The sequence below is a fragment of the Glandiceps talaboti genome, chromosome 3 (assembly GCF_964340395.1).
Source record: "Glandiceps talaboti chromosome 3, keGlaTala1.1, whole genome shotgun sequence".
Lineage (NCBI taxonomy): Eukaryota > Metazoa > Hemichordata > Enteropneusta > Spengelidae > Glandiceps > Glandiceps talaboti.
This window is the reverse complement of record NC_135551.1, coordinates 28792329-28812592: the sequence shown is the minus strand read 5'-3', so window position 1 is coordinate 28812592 and position 20264 is coordinate 28792329. Positions and strand designations below refer to the sequence as shown.

Genomic DNA, 20264 nt, shown 5'->3' with positions numbered 1-20264 from the left:
TTAATCAAACTCTGAATGGGTTCAAACCCCAACTGCAGTGGTAAGAGGCAAGTGGTTTAACCACTCGGCCACTGACAACCCTGAATGGGTTTGAACCCCAACTGTAGTGGTAAGAGGCAAGTGGTTTAACCACTCAGCCACTGACAACCCTGAATGGGTTTGAACCCTGACAGCAGTGGTAAGAGGCAAGTGGTTTAACCGCTCGGCCACCGACAACCCTGAATGGGTTCAAACCTTGACTGCAGTGGTAAGAGGCAAGTGGTCTAACCACTCGGCCACCAACAACCCAAGTTATATAGCTAGGAATTCAATACCAGTTTTATAATTAGATAGAAAGTCAGGTAATAGAGGAAGGGAAATTGATGCAAAAAATTCTGTGATTTGAAGACAACTTTGTTGATTAAAGCCAAAACTGAAAACATATGAGTCTGTTCACCATGTAAGGTTACATATACTTACATTATTTTTAAGACCAATATCACATCCTGCATCTACTAATATCTTGGTTATCTTCCTTTTACCTAAACTGGCAGCTATGTGGAGGGGTGTGTTACCATCCTGAAAACAAATGTATCAAAATGGTTATTACAGTGTGGGTGGGTAAAAGGGAAAGTCACACTCCAGAAGGAGATAGATAGAAAATTGAACGTTTTGCTGAGGACAAAGTATAATTATGTACTCAATTACAAAATTGTGGGAAATCAGATTATGTTTGGAATGCCTTATATATACCTTTGGTTCAAATAATAAAGATTGTTAACATGGCTGTAAAAACTATATATACACTGTACCAAACTCAAGCATAAACTGATAACAGAAAAGGAATTTTTACTTGTCCTAAGATTACCACTGTATGGTCACAGATAACGTCAAAATGTACCACATTGCATATTGTTTTGATTTCATTAAGACTTTCACAGTTGTAAATTATAGTATATGTCACTTCAAAGTCACTTTCTATATTACCCCCCCCCCCCCTCCCCCTTTCCTTTCTTTGACCTCTGACCTACCCGGTTAACAGCATTGATGTCACAATTTGCACTGATCAGAATCCTACAGCAAGTCACATGACCATGTGTAGATGCTACATGCAATGGTGACTCACCAATCTGAAAGACAAGAACATAGAAATTAATTTACAACATACACACTACTGGTAAGGAGCTATCAATCAATGATGTTAGCATGGTTTTACTAGTGAAGTTCTCTCATTTATACTATAGCATAATGTAAGTAATGAGATCTATCCATTACTTACAATGTTTACCATTGTATGACATCTTTTTGGGGACAAAGTTTACATCTAGTATTTGGTATATATTGTGTATTATACTGACATCAATCTAGTGAATACAGTTGTGCCCTCTTTCCTTCTAACAAGTAATATTTTACAGGTTAAACACAATTTGTTAAAAAGTTCAAATCAATTTGGTAAAAGTATATGCCTGAATTACATAATGGTAACACTTTATAAAGGTTACCAGATTTGTACCATGATCATCACCTTAATAGAATGAGCTTTCACATTATCTCACGTCTTGACAATCTCTGAGTGTGGGTGATAAGAACTGTGGCATATTTGGTCACACACTCTGTATCACTACCTGAGCTAAATTTTGTTTTCGTCACAAAGTTAAAGAGGATAAGATTAAAATAATTCCACACACCAATGGTCTAAAGATGGAATATCTAGAGAAGTTTTGTCTCAGAGATGAAAATTCCTCAACTCGTGAGATATTCCACTGCAGGATTCTATTAATGTATATTTGGTAATTTTTCGAATAAAAGATGAACAGAGGTGAAGATTTACAGAAAGGTTTTAGCAAATTAGTCTGAAATGGTGTTAATACGTGCATAATCAGTAATTTACCAACTCTATTGTCTGTATATTATAAGAAAACACACTTCTTCATTCGTAAAACAATTTTGAAATGAAAGCCGTTCTGTGAGATATTTTTACAGTATTCCTAACAACTTTTGCAATACAATTCTGACAATAATATGACTTATGTTATATGTGGCATGGAAAACATGCAAATATGAGATACTTCTTATGTTATTCCTTGCAGGGAAAACAAGTAAAATACATTCTATTTCTTACGTTATTCCGTGCATCTGGGTGAGCTCCATTTCGTAGCAGTACTCTGGTTGATTCATTGTGACCATTCTGAATTGACATATGCAATGGACGCATTCCATTCTATAATAAGTATGAAATAGACATAACATGGCAGATTCAGACTAAAATATTGATGTTATGGCTATCTTGATGTCATATTATGTATAGGGCTATAGATGTTGATGTGTGAGATGCCATTGCTTTGTTAATGATGGGGTGACTAAATCTGACTAAATCTGTCAGTGAGATACTGTCACTGGAGAAAATGATAAATAAACTATCAAACCATCAAACTTTGGCAGTCACTGGAGAAAACATTATACAAACTATCTAATCATCACACTTTAACAGTCATTGGAGAAAATGATAAAAAAACTATCAACCCTTGGTAGTCACTGGAGAAAACATACAAACTATCTAATCATCACACTTTAACAGTCATTGGAGAAAATGATAAATAAACTATTGAAAGATCAAAGTGTGAGTCACTGGAGAAAACATTTCTACTGAACCACCAAACGGGAGTACACATTAAATAACAGTATATTTTACATTACTTACACTTCTGTATTTGCTAATATCTGTGACTACATACATTGTAGATATGCCAAATCATGTATAACTGAACTTTAAATCTTATCTTACAAATATCAATTTCAAGGTGTACATGTACTTTTCATTTCTAAGGATTTCCCTGGAGTGTAATAAAAATTCCTGGGCTTTCACGGACATGAATGGAGACATTTTACATACCTACCCTATTACTACTTAGCAACATGTAGATAGCTCTCTCATAGTTTGAATGAACTAACCAACCTACCCTATTGGCTACATGTAGGTTTGCTCTGCCAAAGTTCACTAAGACTTCCACTGATTTACTGTAACCATTCCATGCTGATTCGTGTAGAGCTGTGTTACCATTCTGGAAAATATAAACATATAAATAAAATAAATAAACATATATAAATAAATATATAAGTAACTACGTACTAAAACCATTGTACATTTCAAATTTGAAAAGAAGATACTTTTCAATGCCCGACTACTTTGAAATTATTACATGATGATGTCTCTGATGAAAGCTAGTTACAAATTTGTCAAAGTTACTACTTAGGGGTTTTTCATTTTATCTGGGATAATAACACAGAGTTTTAGTCTCCTTACTTTTAATACAAACAATAGCACTGTCCTCAGTTGTACATAGAATCTCAAAATGTATTTAATTTAGATGACTTACACCAGGTTATTATAATGCACAAGGAGTTCAAATGTTTTTTATTAAGCATTGGGCATCTGTTTGTGTTTTGGTCGACAATCCTTGTCAGATTGGCAAATTCCACAGATAATTCTGATGAGAATCGCTGACCAAGACAGATCGAAAACGGAGGTTTCACTCAATTCTAAAACCTTTGAACTGCTTGTACAAAATAACCTTTGTAAGTCATGTGATCTATCAAACTTAGGAATAGTTTTGGTTATTTAGTTTAGATTTATCAATATCCATGAACCTGGGAAAAAATTCAGAAACATCAGAGATTTTGATCTTTATTGATGGACCAAAGTTTGAAAGAACTTTTAGCAAAAAGTGGACAGTTTTCTATTTAACTCAAGTGAGAACAGGGCTTTAATCTCTGTAATTTCAAATTAGGTAGACTTTATTTACCAATTTTCTTATTGTCAATGGAAAAGAAGTTACATTTTATAAATTTTAAGATGAAGAATCTCATGGGGTAAGAAGTTAATTGCTTCTAACTTGAAATATAAAGGGTAGGGAAAATGTATTAGGTAATAGGCAGGCTTTGTGGAGAATCACCAAAAGTCAAAACACAGTGTTAGTGTGATAGAAATTGACAAATAGATCGAGTAAACAGAATGGAAGTTGAGTTTAACCGTACCTGTGAAGTAATCCATTATGATGACATACAAATATGGAAAAGAAGAAATATGATGCATTGTGTATGAATAATAATAATAAAAAAAATAACAAATGTTTTAAATCTATCAAAACTGATGACTTTGAACTTCTTAGTTCTCACAAATGAATAAAAATAATTTCCCCTATCTTTATAGTAGAGTGTTCCAACCTGTACAGGCAACAGACAGGCTGACATTCATAAAACCCATACAGACAACAGACATTACTCACTGACACTCATAGATGTTATTTGTTAAAACTAAAGGTTAAAATAACCATGGTATAAGATATCTACTGAAGTTCTTCATTTCATTTCAATGTGTTATCAAAGTACAGTAAAACCCAGTACAGCTATACAGATAAGATGACATATAATGGTTAATGCTGACAGCTAGTAGCCAGACTACTGATGATGGAATTTATAAACAGAAGTTTGACGACAATTACCGATTACGTATTTCAAAAAAATTACTAAACCATTCATTATGTATTCATTTATTCAATGATTAAATTGTCTGACATGCTTGACCTTTTTGCAAAGTTGTGTACACTGTGTGAGGTTCTTTTATTCCATAGTTCTATACCAGGATACAGGCTTGCTGTGTTATACTACAACAAGTAACACTGAAGTAAAGCACTTTCTCTATGTGCTACACTCATTTATAGCATTCATATCAAGTGTAAAAGTATACTGTTATCAATTGGTTTATTTACAAGCCTAGCATATGACCTTTCTAATGTGGTCAATTAGCAAATAAAACAGTATACTTTTACACTTGATATGGATGCTATAAACGATTGGGGTACATACAGAAAACGCTTTACTTTGGTGTTATGGGTTGTATTTATTTAATTTACAATATCTCTGTAATGTTCTATAAACAAATTTCTCAGTTTAAATAAGGTGCAAGAACTAATACAGGCGACCATTTTGTGATGCAATCTTTTTTAATGAGAAGAGTACCATTAAGTAGTTTCACATAAAATTTTATTTTCTATTCCAATTAAACAGTAAACTTGGCAGTTATTCCCCAGAACACAAATTTACAAGAGCTATTGTCCCAACTAATCATACAAAACTCTCAATAACACTGACTTTGAAATAAAGTTATTGACTACTTCTGTCTTTTACTTCGTAATTAAATTCATAAAACTAAACAATAGCAAGCACCAGTAAACTACCCTCACCTAAACCTGCCAGTATTGATCTCTTTACTGTTCTTTTTATGTGTTCATTTAAAACGTGCCGTTATACAGATCAATATTCACAATCCGATAAAAGAAGTCATCTTTGGTGGCCTACAAGCTCAGCTGCATCATGTGAAGTACAGCCTTGGGCCATGTTAAATTATTCTTTTGTTACCTCTACACATCATTTGTATTTATTGCTGGATCCTCCTGGGTTGAGAATCTTAAGTATTGTGGATTGTATGTGATGTGCTTCTCATTGAAAAGGGGAAATGTTGTTAATTCAAACACCAGTGTGATTGACGACAGACTCAGTTTATCATTCAATGTGATCAAATAACTTGAGTTCTGTAAGTTATTTACAAGGAGTCCAGTCCTTCCTAACATAATTTTCACTTATCTAAATTCTTAGTCTAGAATCCAGACAACTGGGGATTTTGAATTTTGATTTCCCAGTCTATGTGATGGAGAAATAACGAATTCAAAACACCCATTCGCATGGATTTCAGGCCAGTAAATTGTAATCCTATATCTTTTGTTGTTGGGAGGGGTGGGGGGAGGGTGTTCTAACATATTGATGGAACAACACTAAACTAATACATATTGTAATACATATTGTTTCTGTTCCCTACTTAGTTTGGGGAATTATCACTGATTAATGATGAGTTATTCTATTGCATATATAAAACATAAACTTTTCCATTTTTATGTAGTTGGAATACTAGGTAATTCATGACAGCTTTTGAGAAGATTTGTTATATCTTTGGCAATCCACATGACTATTAACTTGTACATAGTTGTGTACAAACAAATACCTCCTACGAAGAAAGGATTAACTTGTTCTTAGTTTTGTACAAACGAATACCTCCTAGGAAGAAAGAAGATTCAAGAAGTCTAAACTTGATTGCAAATGATTACTAAGTAAAAGGAATACATTTTGATGCTAGTAATGTACAGGCAAGCTGAAGTTAGGCTGAATTTTTCATAATGTTGTTAAATTGACTTTATACCTTGATAATATGTGCAATAATGATATCATGGAAGTCACAGTAACATACTTCTTTCAACAAAAGTAAGGGCGGAAGCAATTTTTTTCTACTACCCCAAAGTCTATTGTTATAATAATACCATCACACAGAAAAAACTCATTAGAACTCAACCACCTGTGAAAACAGCTTCGGAAACTTCAAATGAACAAACTGACTACCACTTAACTTTTTGACCCCAACCCCCATTTTTCCATTATCATGGTACATCCCATTTCATTTCCATGTAAAGGCTGGTTCATTCTACTATTAATAGGGGTTACAGAACTTTACATTTCATTTTATCTTACATGAGATAATGTTTCGATTTCACATGATGAAAGTGTTGCTATGGTAACAAAATGATAAGTGTTGCTATGGTAACAAAATGATAAAAAAGATGCATTACCACCTGATCCTGCCTATCAACAGGACATCCTTCTTCTATGAGTGCTTTGATAGCCTCCACATGTCCATCGGTAACAGCTAAGTGGAGTGGAGACCGACCAGCCTACGAGAAAACAAGAAACCACTTTAATTGCAGTTATACATTCTTTACTATTGAAATTATGTGTGAAAAAGTCCCATTTTCATTAAACTTTACTCTTGAAATTATTTCTTAAAGTGTCTGATTTTTCTTAAGACCTGCTTAACTGCAAACTAGTCCGAAATTCATACTGAATGTGTACTCAATTATTATTGGTGAAAAACTGATCCAAGATCAGTAAGATTGTAAGATTCAAGGCAAATGGGATGTACATCATTGATACTGAATCATTATCAGTTTACATATTCTGCATTACTATAATTAACATAAATGTACTATAATGCTATTGAATTACACACTTGATCTCAGATTCTCTCATTGCATAACCATACCTGTATATATACAGTGGAAATCCAAGGCCAATGGATATTGTCTAATGTTGATAATTAAATCATTATCAATACATTTGCATACAGCTATGATACTCAATATTTACTCGACCTCAGATTAATCATTGGATGAAAAATGTTTCATTTTTTTCAATTATTATATTCATCAACAGTAGGTACTAACACCAGTAATCAGTGACAATCTAACTCTGTTGGTGTAAATGCCATGTACTTGGTATTTGCTGGCATGTTTATGAAAATTTAGATGTGTACGTCAACATTTGTTGATGTCTCCCTTACAGCAAACTGTGACACATATAAAAGCTATTGGGTATCTAAACAGGATTTACATACATGACTAATGCAGTTGGACTTTAAATAAAATTTCAAAAACAATACAGTCTAATAAAGTAAACAAATAAATACATAACACAGCATATAGGCAAAGGTTTCATAGTATTCAACATTTCAAAGCTGATAAGACAAAGTCAAGTGAAGTTCGTTGATATTGCATGAGTTAACCTTACAGTATATTGCACAGACAAACTGTAATACAATTTACATGATATGTAAACTAGTTCCAGAGTTCAAATCTTACTGTTCATTGATGCATAAAGCAATTGAGATGGTGATCTCAAGCCTTCTGTCAGCAAGTAGGCCCATATGGAAAGCATGTACTATGTAGGTCCATATGGAAGCATGTACTACATATCTTTATCTTAGCATAGGAATTTTATCAGAATTGTACTGACTACAGTATGGTATATCACACACATACTGAATCTGTTTATTTTAGTTGTTGCCAAGGCAATGTTCATAAATCTCATTACATTATCCTCCATTACACTATGATGCCTTGTTCCCATGGCAACATAAATCCACACATCTTGAAATATCAAGGGTTAATTACATGTGCTTCTATTAAAAGATCATCATACCCATTTGTTTCATGTATTTGAAATTATGACTAAGTTGTGGGATAATGATATATTCATCCATATGGGGAAGGGGGTCAAGCTACATACACAAATAATCACTAGTGTCTTCAAGGGAGTGTAATGACATCAGAAGTCATATGATAATTCAAGATGACAACCACAAAAATTCAGATATAAATTAAAGAGATTCCTATATACACATATTTTCCCCCAAAAATAACTTCAGCAAAAATGTCATATTTCTACTTCTACATGCATATGATTGTATTATAAGAGAGATGCTTACAACATCTTGTGTGTCAGGTTCACAGCCTTGCTGTATGCATGCCTTGATTGTAGTAGCATGGCCATTGAGAGCAGCGTAATGGACCGCTGTGCGACCATTCTGCAACCAAAATTAACACCAAATAATGTAGACCACACCCAGTTAAAGGTATAAGGGAGGGGTAACACAAAATGAGGGGTGATATGAGATTAGAGGGTTTTAACACACCATGATATATTAAAAGACATTGTTAATGTACACTGTAATACACTCAAACACCCAAATGTTATAGTCTGTAACGCCCACACCCACACCCACACCAAGTTCCATAGTTTTCAGTCACATTAGAACAGTCAAAGATTTGGGTATTTTTAGTCAGGTTTTTACACAATTTTGGAACAGACTGACCAAAATTGACTCCTCGTTTCAAATTTATTGCAAATATTTCAATAAATTTCAAAAATTAACCGACTTTTATAAAAAGTAAAAAATTGATATTGTTGACAACAAATATACATGATCATGTCAAAATCTATGATAACTGAAAAATGTTCAATATTTCTTTGAAATTAAAGCAATACCTTTTCACATCAGTCAGACTTTTTTTCTGACCTAGGTGTGGCAAGAAAAGGCTTTGAATTTGAATTTGAATAACCACTTTTCAAATACAGGTATGAGTAGCCTTTGACTTTGAATATCAATCACCATCCAACACAGGTGAATTGGTAACATAAATCATATACAAAAATATCAACAACTGTCCTCTCCAAAATAAACAAATTATATGCACACCTAGCAATTAATGTCTCATTTTCTACACAAAAAAATGTCACCGGCCTGTTAACTGTATAGTGTATTGCTACCAAGGTCTCTATTTGTGGGTCAAAATGTGGATAGTTTTGTTTAGTGCCTTTGTTAGTTTGACACAACTCCACAGTTGATGGATGACTTCTATTGAATTCCATCCTTAGTGGTATATGAGGCAAGCAGTAACAAGTTTTGGACAGTCACACATGCATTACATTGTTAGAATGACACGAATACTTTCCACCTGTACCCAAAACGACATGGATGTTAAGGTTGTTGATGCAAAACAACACACAGTAAAAAGATACACAGGGGTTAAGCACATTGACCATTTCTCTGCTCTTCAGGCCCTTAACCCTCACTCTCCCCCCCAATCCCCCCTCCCAGCTACAGATGTACTGGTCACGTCAACCTATTTACCCTAACCTACCTGTTATCAAGTGAAATATCTTGAATGAAAATTTTACAAATTAAAAATTTCCAATATCTCTCTTTTATTGGTATTACAACCAATTGCCCCCCCCCCCCCTAGTAAACTGACCAATTTAAGGAGGTTTTCCTTACCTCACAAACAAAATACTTTCACTGTGCCTCAGTACACCACATGAAAGAGTAAGAAGCACACATTTACTGTTTTACCAGATTTTTTATGTTTCCCTTGTCAAATCAGAAAATAATCAACCCTTAAACACAAGATGTTTCATGCATTCTCTTCAAAGATTTGAACACTCTTAACTCTGGGGGTGGAGTATTCACATCTACTATCATTACACATTCAGAAATGTAACTTGTGCTGCAACTGAAATTAAAAAGCTAACGATTTGGTACATCACAACACAGGTTGTTCATTTTATTTCAACTCACCTTGTCTGGGTCAAATGTAGCCCCTGATTCTACTAATTCTTTGATTTTAGCAGTTTGACCTTTACTGGCAGCCAGACGTAATTTGTCTGATAATTGACCTCCTGCTGGGGTACTCATGCCCCTCAATTTACCACTACCTTACCATACCTGTAATAAATGGAATCATCCAAAATAATAAGTACAAAATCGTTGTCTTTGTTTTATATTAATAGTACCATTTTAATTATACAAGTTTGTTAGTTTCATGAATTACACACACTCTTAAACTACTCAAATGTTACCAACTTTCTGATTACATTAATTTTGAAATGAAAGCTACGGTACATGTAGTCATAACTTTTTTTAATTTTTAGCCATTTTAATATTTCATTTTAAGAGGAATATGGATATCAAAACATAATAAGTATTCAAATTATCAACAATCAAATCTAAGTACAACACAATATGATAATGGTAGTTCAATACACACAAGAGGCAATGTAACATATGTAGGTAACTTTGAGATGTTTTGAATGTTTTTGGCATCAAAAAAAGTAATGTTCAAATATCATTTTTATATCATGTGTACACATTAATTTTCACAGTGTACGTACTGACAGGGGGTCTATGAATATGCAAATACACACTGGAAAAAAACATAACGGGAGCACTGATAATGAGATATCTAAATATTTGGGGTTGAGTAAGTTCTACAGTTGCTAGACATGATTCACCATGTTTTTTTGAAGTTATAATAATAAACGAGAAATTATAATAAGGTGTATACCTCATTCATTAGACATTACTGTTTACATATGGATATCAAGCCAGTATACACAGTAGTGCCATCAACAACATGACATACAAGATGTGTTTTAGCTGATTAAAATAATTCAACCATTACATGTAAAGTTTGTGTTTTTTCAACCACGAGCACCAAAAAAATTAACAAAACATAGTAGAAAGTCACAGCTGCTGTGGTTTCAAAATATTTGACAGGCAGGAAAGATGCAAGAGATATTTTACCATCTCAAGTTACAAATCTCTGATGTTAGGTTACTACATCAATTTGACCTCACGTAACCTTGGTAACCTAAGAGGACAATGCTGTTTGATATCTAAATACTTTTCATCTGTAACTTACACACTCTTGTTGATATCAAAGCAAACTAGATAATACTGAACAGATAGTTTTTGGACTTGGTGAGAATCCTGGGAATCTACCACTGTAATAACACACATGTACAATAAGTATATTGAGTAGGATTTGCTGGTTTCTTAACTTTTAATCAATGTTCTCTGAATTCTTCTATAATTTTATTATCATTATTTTTTTAGAAATACTGTATAGTATATTTGTTCACAACATGTCTCTGATATTTCACCTTTATGTTGTTGAATAGGCTATTTTTCATCCAATTCTTTATTGTAGAAATATTGTTGTAACTTTGTTAAAAATAAATATATTGACTCCAAATTTTCTGAGTTTGTCCCTTTAATATTCATCATAACATTAAAAACATTAAAGTATAGTTTGTTTAAATTATGATGAAATTTGATAATCTAATTTCAAAAAAACAAAAACCCTCAATCTTTTAAGTTCCAAGAAAATTTCAAATTCAATTTCAATATCCACAATTTCTTTCTTCCTATTTTTCTTTACCATGAAAACTTTCTCCTAAATTTTGAGTGTGACACTGTTATAATAAATGGGTATTGTGCCCAAACCCATCTACCTTTCTTAAAGTTAAAGTATCAAATTGCTTTCTATACATCATACAAAAATCCAAACTTTCTAAATTTCTATGAAAATTTCTTTTTCACCTGTTTTCTTATTTTCCTAAATAGTGTTATAATGTTAATATCATGCATAGAACATGAAAAATCTCACAGATAAATCACTTGAAGCACCAAAATGCTTTCTGTACTTCATACAAAAATCCAAATTTTCTATACAAAACTTTCTACCTGTTTTTTACCATGAAAATATTTACCTAAAAGTAACACATATAATATTAATATTTTGCATAGACCATGACAAAATCCCCATATATACACTTAAAACATCAAAATGATTTCTGTATTTTATAGTTTGAAGTTTAATAATTTTGAAATAAATATAATGTACAATTCTCTATTCCAATATAATTCTTAATGTTCATGGAGTATTTTTATTGTCAATCCATTCATACAATTGTGTGTAATGGTGTCTTTTGTTAGAATTCACTACAGGATTGATCACACTGAATAGATATTACCCACATAGTTTATGTTGCCTGGCAAATCTCCAGTTCAGACACACCCTACCATTAGAATGGGTTGTACTGGTATTGTTTTTTAGTCCTTGGACTGAAGTGAAAGCCTAGAGAACCAAAGAAACACAATACCACCTTTAAATTCTCTAACTTGACACAGCATATTCTTTAACTGTTGCTTGAAGAGCTGGTATCCCAATAATTACTCCCTACCTTGACTCCAAAGGAAATCTTCAGGCTTTGGCCAAACAAAAAATAAAATTTGTTTCTCAATCACACACATTTTGACTTTGCCCCATGTTTCACTTTTGCCAACTTCAAATTCATCAAATCAAAGTCCCAAACAATTATAAATCAAATTGGGGAGGGGGAGGACTGATTTCTTTGTACACAAAAATCTACAAGTTGAGAATTAATTTGTATCTATGAAGTCATTTTTTCCCCCATTTTTACACTTTATAAATATTACACAATAATCAAGTACATGTAAATAATGTTACCATAAATGGTATTGCTTCAAAAGTCTGCATGAAATGTCTGTATCGTGTCTTCTTTTAACAAAGTATTATATGAGAAACTAATTTATTTTCTGTAACAGTCCTTTGGTATGTAATTCAAGTTGTTTCATTTGAGTGTTAAAAGTACAATGACTTGATAGAAGAAAACTATTCAACTCCTTTACAATTCTAACCACATTTCACACCATCATCACACAATGCAGCCAACCATTACATCTCATGAGTTTCCAATTTTCTTAGTAAAGATCACACTCCATACATTGTTCACTAGTCTGCTATCCTTTGTCGAGGTTTTTCACGGTAAAATGGTGTATGCCAGGAAACTTTTCAAGTGTAACAAAGGTGAAATTATGTCCACCCACCTCTTGTTGTAATTTCTCAGATTACGTGCTGTGATAATGTTTGTTAGTGTACATAAGCATTTTTTGACTTAGTCAACAGCAAGGCCACAAGACAGATGTGCTTTTTAGAGGTTTCTTACAAGACTTGAAACAACATGAGGCAAACGGACTGCTAGAATCTCTCCACGTTCACCTGATATTTTATACCATGGCAATCTATGTAGCTTTTACTCTCCCTCCTCTGGTAATGGTTCCAAAACTTTACCAAAATCATTATTTAATAAATATATACATATACTAAATGGTAATAACCTAGTGGTGACATTAGTTAATATTAATCTATTTTTAAATCTCACCTTCCATGAACCTTGGAACAAAATAAACAACAACCCAATGTGATATGCAAATGCAAATAAAATGTTCTATGACTAATCAAATTTATCCAATCTCTCAGAATACATACCATTCAATAAAAAAATCAAGACATATAGCAGTTGGTTTATCACTTATATCATAAAAGATAAGTACTGTAGTTAGGAGTTCTTTGTTTTTCAACTGTTTGTCCACCATGACAATGCTACCATGGCAAAATGTGCAAAGTTGATGGGATTTTTCAATATCTCACAATTTTGGGTAGTTTAGTTTTACATACCTGTACCTGCCTAGCTCCAATTCATAGAAACCTATTATGTAAATACATGTATGGGCAAAACAGAATGCTGGCCCTCAAAACACTGATATCACACAAGCATGGTTGATTTGCCTCAGGTCTGTTGACTCTTAATCACAATGTAGTGACATATGCAACAAATATGCAATATATGAAATAACAAATAAAGGTGGTCTTGAAACACAGCCAGTGTAAACACACCAATCTTACATTGTAAGAACACGGTTAATTATTTCTGGTTGAAATATTTCCTGTTGTTTTAAGTACTGTGATCAAGAAGTCAGGTATGGCAAACAACATGAAATAAAGTCAATTTTCTATGATACTGTTTCACAGTCAGTGTGGTGTTTTCTTTTCCTGGGTAGTCCAACCACTTTTGAGATTCAACTTGTTTCAACACAGATTGTTACTGGTAAATGGGTGAAAATCCCTGGATTACCACAGGTTTGAATTAATAGAATAATACTATAGTATATCCTTCCAAATTTATGGCCGTTTAAACCTCATATAAAAAAGTCAAACTGTGAACTTTTTAAGTTTGTAGATAATTCTAAGGACACATCACAAGTTACTGATTAATGTATGTGAGTGTGACACAAGATTTGATTTGATTGGTTCAAATTAATGATTCTTTAAAACCAATACAGAACACTGCAACATACAGAAACCACATAATGATATAACTAGTATTTTGACATACTTATTTGGAAATGTTCCATACACGGTTGCAATATTACTGTGGTATGGGATAAGCTTACACACTACAATATACAATAAGTTACATGTACAACCCTAAAATGTCAATATTTTAATATACTTATTTTATAGCAATATGTTACTATTGAGTAATCTCTCTGGTTTGGGATACACTAAACATACCCTAAAACTTCATTATACTTAGAAATGTGCTACTGTTGTGAGTCATCTGTCTGGAATACAGTAAACTTACCCTAAAACTTCACTATACTATAGAAATGTGTTACTGTTGTCAAGTGAGTAATCTGTCTGGTTTGGGATACAGTAAGCTTACCCTAAAACTTCATTATACTTAAAAAGAAATGTGCTACTGTTGTGAGTCATCTGTCTGGAATACAGTAAACTTACCCTAAAACTTCACTATACTATAGAAATGTGTTACTGTTGTCAAGTGAGTAATCTCTCTGGTTTGGGATACAGTAAGCTTACTCTAAAACTTCACTACCCTAAAGTAATGTGTTATTGTTGTACTACTAATACTATCTGTCTGGTTGGAGCTAAAGTAAGCTTACCCAAGTACAATAGAAAGTTACAACCCTACGGCAAAGACTAAAGTATTCTTACAGCCATTAACTTGAAACCACAGTCACCAACCTAACCTGGAGGTAGTACTTTTGATAAGTTTACTGTCTATGTTATAGTACAAAGGAGCATTTCTAGACACACCCTTCCTGTAAGGTAGAAATTCAAAACCTTCATTCCCTAACTGAATAGGTGAAATCTGGTGGAATCAAGGGAAGCACGAATTATTCAATAGTATTCCTACCCCTATGTAAACTTTGCATCAAACTTAAGCTTTAATTAAGGAAAGTTTACAACCATGGAAACAGATAGTTGACGTTTAACCTCTGGAACACTCAAAAAGGCATTGAATTTCAAATACATGTAGGTCAAAATGTCTCTGCAGACTGAGGTGTTGGTTCACACAAACTTGTTATATGAAAGTTACAACAAGAATTAAGATATGGGACAATAAAATATTTTTATATTGGAATGGTAAATTGGAAACAAAAGGTGATGTTTTGATTTATCCATTTGATTCAGATAAAGACATTAACACTGAATCAAGGTCTGTACTCGATGATCAAAACTTTGCATTCGTTTCAAATTTACCATTCTGAAGTAACTATATTTTAATAATAATAATAATCATAATGCTTTATTTCCCAGATTCAAAAGGCATAATAATAAGAAGATACAAATACATAAGAAAATTCTGAAACCATGAACATATATTCTCCATAATTAAGATATACACTGAAGGAATATAGAGAATGATAATTCTGTGGAAATGTTGATGAAGATTTGTATTCTTTCCATCATCACAAACCACACCCTCTTTTAAGGTACCATCCAAGACACACCGTCAAGGGGTTGTTATTTCGCAGTGTCACGGAAGAAACAACAGATCTGGTTTGCAAGAATGATTCTTTCTTGATATTTTGAAAATTTGACGATCCATACAAGTTATAACTCTACTTTGCTATGAACAACAAAATCATATGATTGCCTGATTATAAAACTCTACAAAATCAGGATATAGATACAATAACTTTTAGAAAATACCTGAAATTAACAATTTAGAATTCAAAATACAACGAGTGGATACTTAAATACTTAATTCTAAATTGTACAGCATAGGTTACAGAATTAAATACATTCATGTGTTTCACTGTACAAACACAGTCTAGCCACTAACCACTCTCTTTCTTTTTCATTTTATGGTAAACTATTTCGACATTAGATTATAACCATATCCTACCTGTCACACCTAAAACTTGAGGCATGTTTTAACACCTACTTCAATCATAGACCCTCCACCCCATGGAGAGTCTATGCTTCAATCTAGTGATTTGTGTAAAACTTATTACATTCACATACACACCTTTCACACCTACCCAACACCTTTCTCAAGCCAAAGATTACAAAGCTTACATGATTGACATACAGGTGTCATTTATTGACACAGTGCATGACAAAACAATGGTAGGTTGTCTGTCTGGGTTTCCATTCATATCTATTCATAACATCTCATTTATCTACAGTCCCAGGAATACCAGAGGTACAGCATAGCATGGATGGCCACATGTTTTGAAAGCCATGTACATGTTATCCCTGCTCAATAGCCAATTTGCTATCACTGTGAAATTCCACCATACAGGATAGTAGGCCAGTTTACAGCAGGCAAGTTTAGTTCCCCATTACATACAATGATACATGTACTTCAAGTACTTACTTGCAATTTGAATAACTGAACTTGTTGTAAATGTTCTAACAATCAGTCATTTACAATTTTCATTTTTTTGATGACAACATTCATCCTGGTACAATTTATACAAAACTTTTCTTCGTAATGTACTCCTTGTATTCTTTAAGCATGTGTTGATATACTATTCAATGACTCATCGAGTGACCCTTGACCTCAGACCGTTCAATCTGTTGTTCTCAATGACCAGCCATATCATACCGTTGCATACAATGTGTTTTCTAATCACTGTTAGACATACTAGCATTGGGTAGGACCACACCAATGACTCAGTTCTATCTGATTCACTGAGCTGCCATAAACAGTTACACTCATACAGTGTACATTTAGCCAAGTCATGTTTATCAGGTACTTTCAACTCATGTATGCAATGATGCTATTGCACTGAACAAATATTGAAAGTAAACAATGACAACAAAGAAGTCTTCCCTAATGCATTGAGTACCACCCATCCTGTATGACTGGAATACAAATTCCTCACAACCACTGACCATTACATATATATAGCATGTCCAGTGAACTAATACCTTGCTACCACTGATGGGGCAGAGCATATCATGCCCTTGTTACCACTGGTGGGGTAGAGCATATGAAGTTTCTACCACTGATGGGGTGGAGCATATCGTGCCCTTACTACCACTGATGGGGCAGAGCATATTGTGCCCTTGCTACCACTGATGGGGTAGAGCATATCGTGCCCTTACTACCACTGATGGGGTAGAGCATATCGTGCCCTTACTACCACTGATGGGGCAGAGCATATCGTGTCCTTGCTACCACTGATGGGGTAGAGCATGTCATGTCCTTGCTACCACTGGTGGGGTAGAGCATATTGTGCCCTTACTACCACTGATGGGGTAGAGCATATCGTGCCCTTACTGTCACTGATGGGGTAGAGCATATCGTGCCCTTACTACCACTGATGAGGTAGAGCATATCGTGCCCTTACTACCACTGATGGGGTAGAGCATATCGTGCCCTTACTGTCACTGATCATGGTAGTAGAATCACAGTCCTTTCTACCTCCATACACTGATAGAGCATAACATATCCAATGTCCTATATAGCACTGCTGGTGTCGTGTTCTACTACATACATAGTGGTCCAAATAGCGTGTCAATGTGACTTGGTTTCAATGAAAGGTTTAACACATACAGAGTACAAATCTGGCTACTGCATTCAAGGGAATGTGCCTTTTTAATTGTGAAAGTAAACAGTAACAGGATTTTGCAGGAAGGAATGTTCATGGACTTTGGGTTTATAATTACAAATGGAAATTTCTATTCACAATAACTCTTGTACACCCCTGGTGATGCTGCATTTGACCTAATGTCAGCAAAAACTAGAAAATTAACTGACCTGTGAGTAGACAATTTATGGATTTTTAGAGTTTGATTTTATGTGTTGAGTTTATACTGCTACATGTACTTGCTATTCTTTCTATGTGACAAAGTTTAGTAATGGTAATCTTTATTTTATTAATTTCTGCCAAAATGTTAACTACATGTTTACCACATACATCACACCCATGGTATTCTTCACACTTCACATCAAATACAAATTAAATGTGACAGGAATGTCTATAAATCTTGGCTGGTAATTTAAATAAACTTAATAATATTAATAATATACATCTTTATTATATACTAAATGTCTGACCAAGTATGCGATGTCTTAATCAAAAAACATAATTCTACTTCAACACATTCTTGCTTTAAAAAAAACATTGTTGACATCTTCATAAACTATGTTTTTCACTTCATGTTCAAGGCTACACACTAGCTATGATTTCTAACATATATTGTTTTCAGACAATAAACATATTTAATGGCTCTAGAGAGATTTTAAGATTCAGAGCCACGGAATAGCCTCTACATGCATCTAGACTAGACATACAATATGTTTACTTCATGAATGTTACACAAATACTAGAATAATACTTTGAATAAAATATAAGACTTCCTATATGTACTGAAGATCTCATTCAGATGTCATTGAAAACGTATTTAAATATCACAGGGAAATATTCAGTGGCAGACTTTGAGTCAGTCCAGATCACTTTGTTGAACTGTTGAGAACAGAAAATGCTTGATGGAAGTTTTTTTTTAAGTCAATGTCCCAATAAATGTCACTGGAACAATATATTACACCATTTTTATTTTATTTTCAATATTTATGTTGTATTGGGAATGAAATATACACTGAGTTTGAAAATACACAGAGCTTACATCAAATTTTGGATTCTGACTGAAATTTACATAACCAATCAAATTAGTTAATCTCAAGTTCAAACAAGCTCTACTAACCAATCCTATCTGTACCTCTTTCTAAATGACCAATCAAATGAAGGTCAAAATCTAATGCGCGCCAATATTTATGGAATGTAGGAAAACCTATATAAACCTTTATTTGTGTGTGATCTGTAGGAGTTTTTGTCAGATGTCAATAAATTACCAGTAGCTCTCTTTATAGTACATGTACTTGGTTGTACAGATGTCATTCCTTTCCAGAAACTGTTTTCAAATATATGTTGATGTATTTGCATGTATTTTGTGATCAAACCCTGTTAACATCCACCAAATTTACAATATATTGACAAATAAACACATACTTAGATCTAATCTATTTACATATGGACATCAAGCATACATAATAACATATCAACATAGTACATAGTAACATCAAATGAAGTCGTAATTCAGTTAATATGGATTGAATTGTTGAATGCAAAGGTTTAGTTATTTTTTCCACAGGCAAAATTAATGGGAATTGAACAAAAAAGGTTACAGCTATTTGAGTTTACAAGGCATGACGTTTGACTGAATAGAGAATTTCATTCACATGAGTGCCTCTAACCACATATCATTATTAAGTTGTATACCTTACAAAATAATATGCCAACTTGAAAGACTACAGATTTCCTTCTCACAAATTGTTATCAGTTTAACTTCCCCAGTAACAGTAATAAAACCAACCCACAACATATCCTGCCTATCACGCAGAGTTCATCTGAGGTCATGCAAGCTTTATACCTCCTACTTCATGTACACTTGGCATGTTTATGAACACAGTATGGAGTTCTGATTTCATTATAATTGACTGTGACTTTGTTTTAACAAATTCAGACTATTAGTTCTGGTAATTAAAGTACAATGTTTATGTCAATACCACATGTTGTTGAAATAAACATAGGACTCAGTTCAGACATGTTGGTTTGTTCATTACTTGGGAAGGATTCTAACAATGTATGGCAGTGAGCCAAAGTTTTCTGTTTCAACACTAGTAGCTACATGTTTGGACTCTAACTAACTGTGTTATACTAATACAAGTGTCAGTTAGTGTTTGTTTGATAAATTGATGTAAATTACAGTAATGTACATAACCATTATCATCTCTTGTTACAATCAATAGATAGGAAAGCTATGCTGTGTTGTACTGCTCTGCAGTATTTCAAAGCTCTGCTGTGTTTTACTGCAGTGTTT

At 33.4% G+C, this 20264-nt stretch overlaps 1 protein-coding gene across 9 annotated transcripts in view; it reads right to left on the bottom strand.

Annotated features, from left to right (window-relative positions):
• Nucleotides 1-20264, bottom strand: part of LOC144453991 (uncharacterized) — a 52424-nt gene that overhangs the window by 20742 nt on the left and 11418 nt on the right. For 7 of the 9 annotated variants that reach the window (XM_078145377.1, XM_078145376.1, XM_078145369.1 and 4 more), the window contains exons 2-8: nt 9998-10144; nt 8348-8446; nt 6657-6758; nt 2940-3041; nt 2102-2200; nt 1011-1109; nt 460-558 (exon numbers count right to left, since the gene is read on the bottom strand). In XM_078145377.1, coding sequence (XP_078001503.1) covers nt 460-558; nt 1011-1109; nt 2102-2200; nt 2940-3041; nt 6657-6758; nt 8348-8446; nt 9998-10114 — 717 coding nt within the window. In that variant the 5' untranslated portion in view covers nt 10115-10144. The remainder of the gene's footprint in view (nt 1-459; nt 559-1010; nt 1110-2101; nt 2201-2939; nt 3042-6656; nt 6759-8347; nt 8447-9997; nt 10145-20264) is intronic. The other 2 variants (XM_078145372.1, XM_078145374.1) reach the window with 2 other exon arrangements.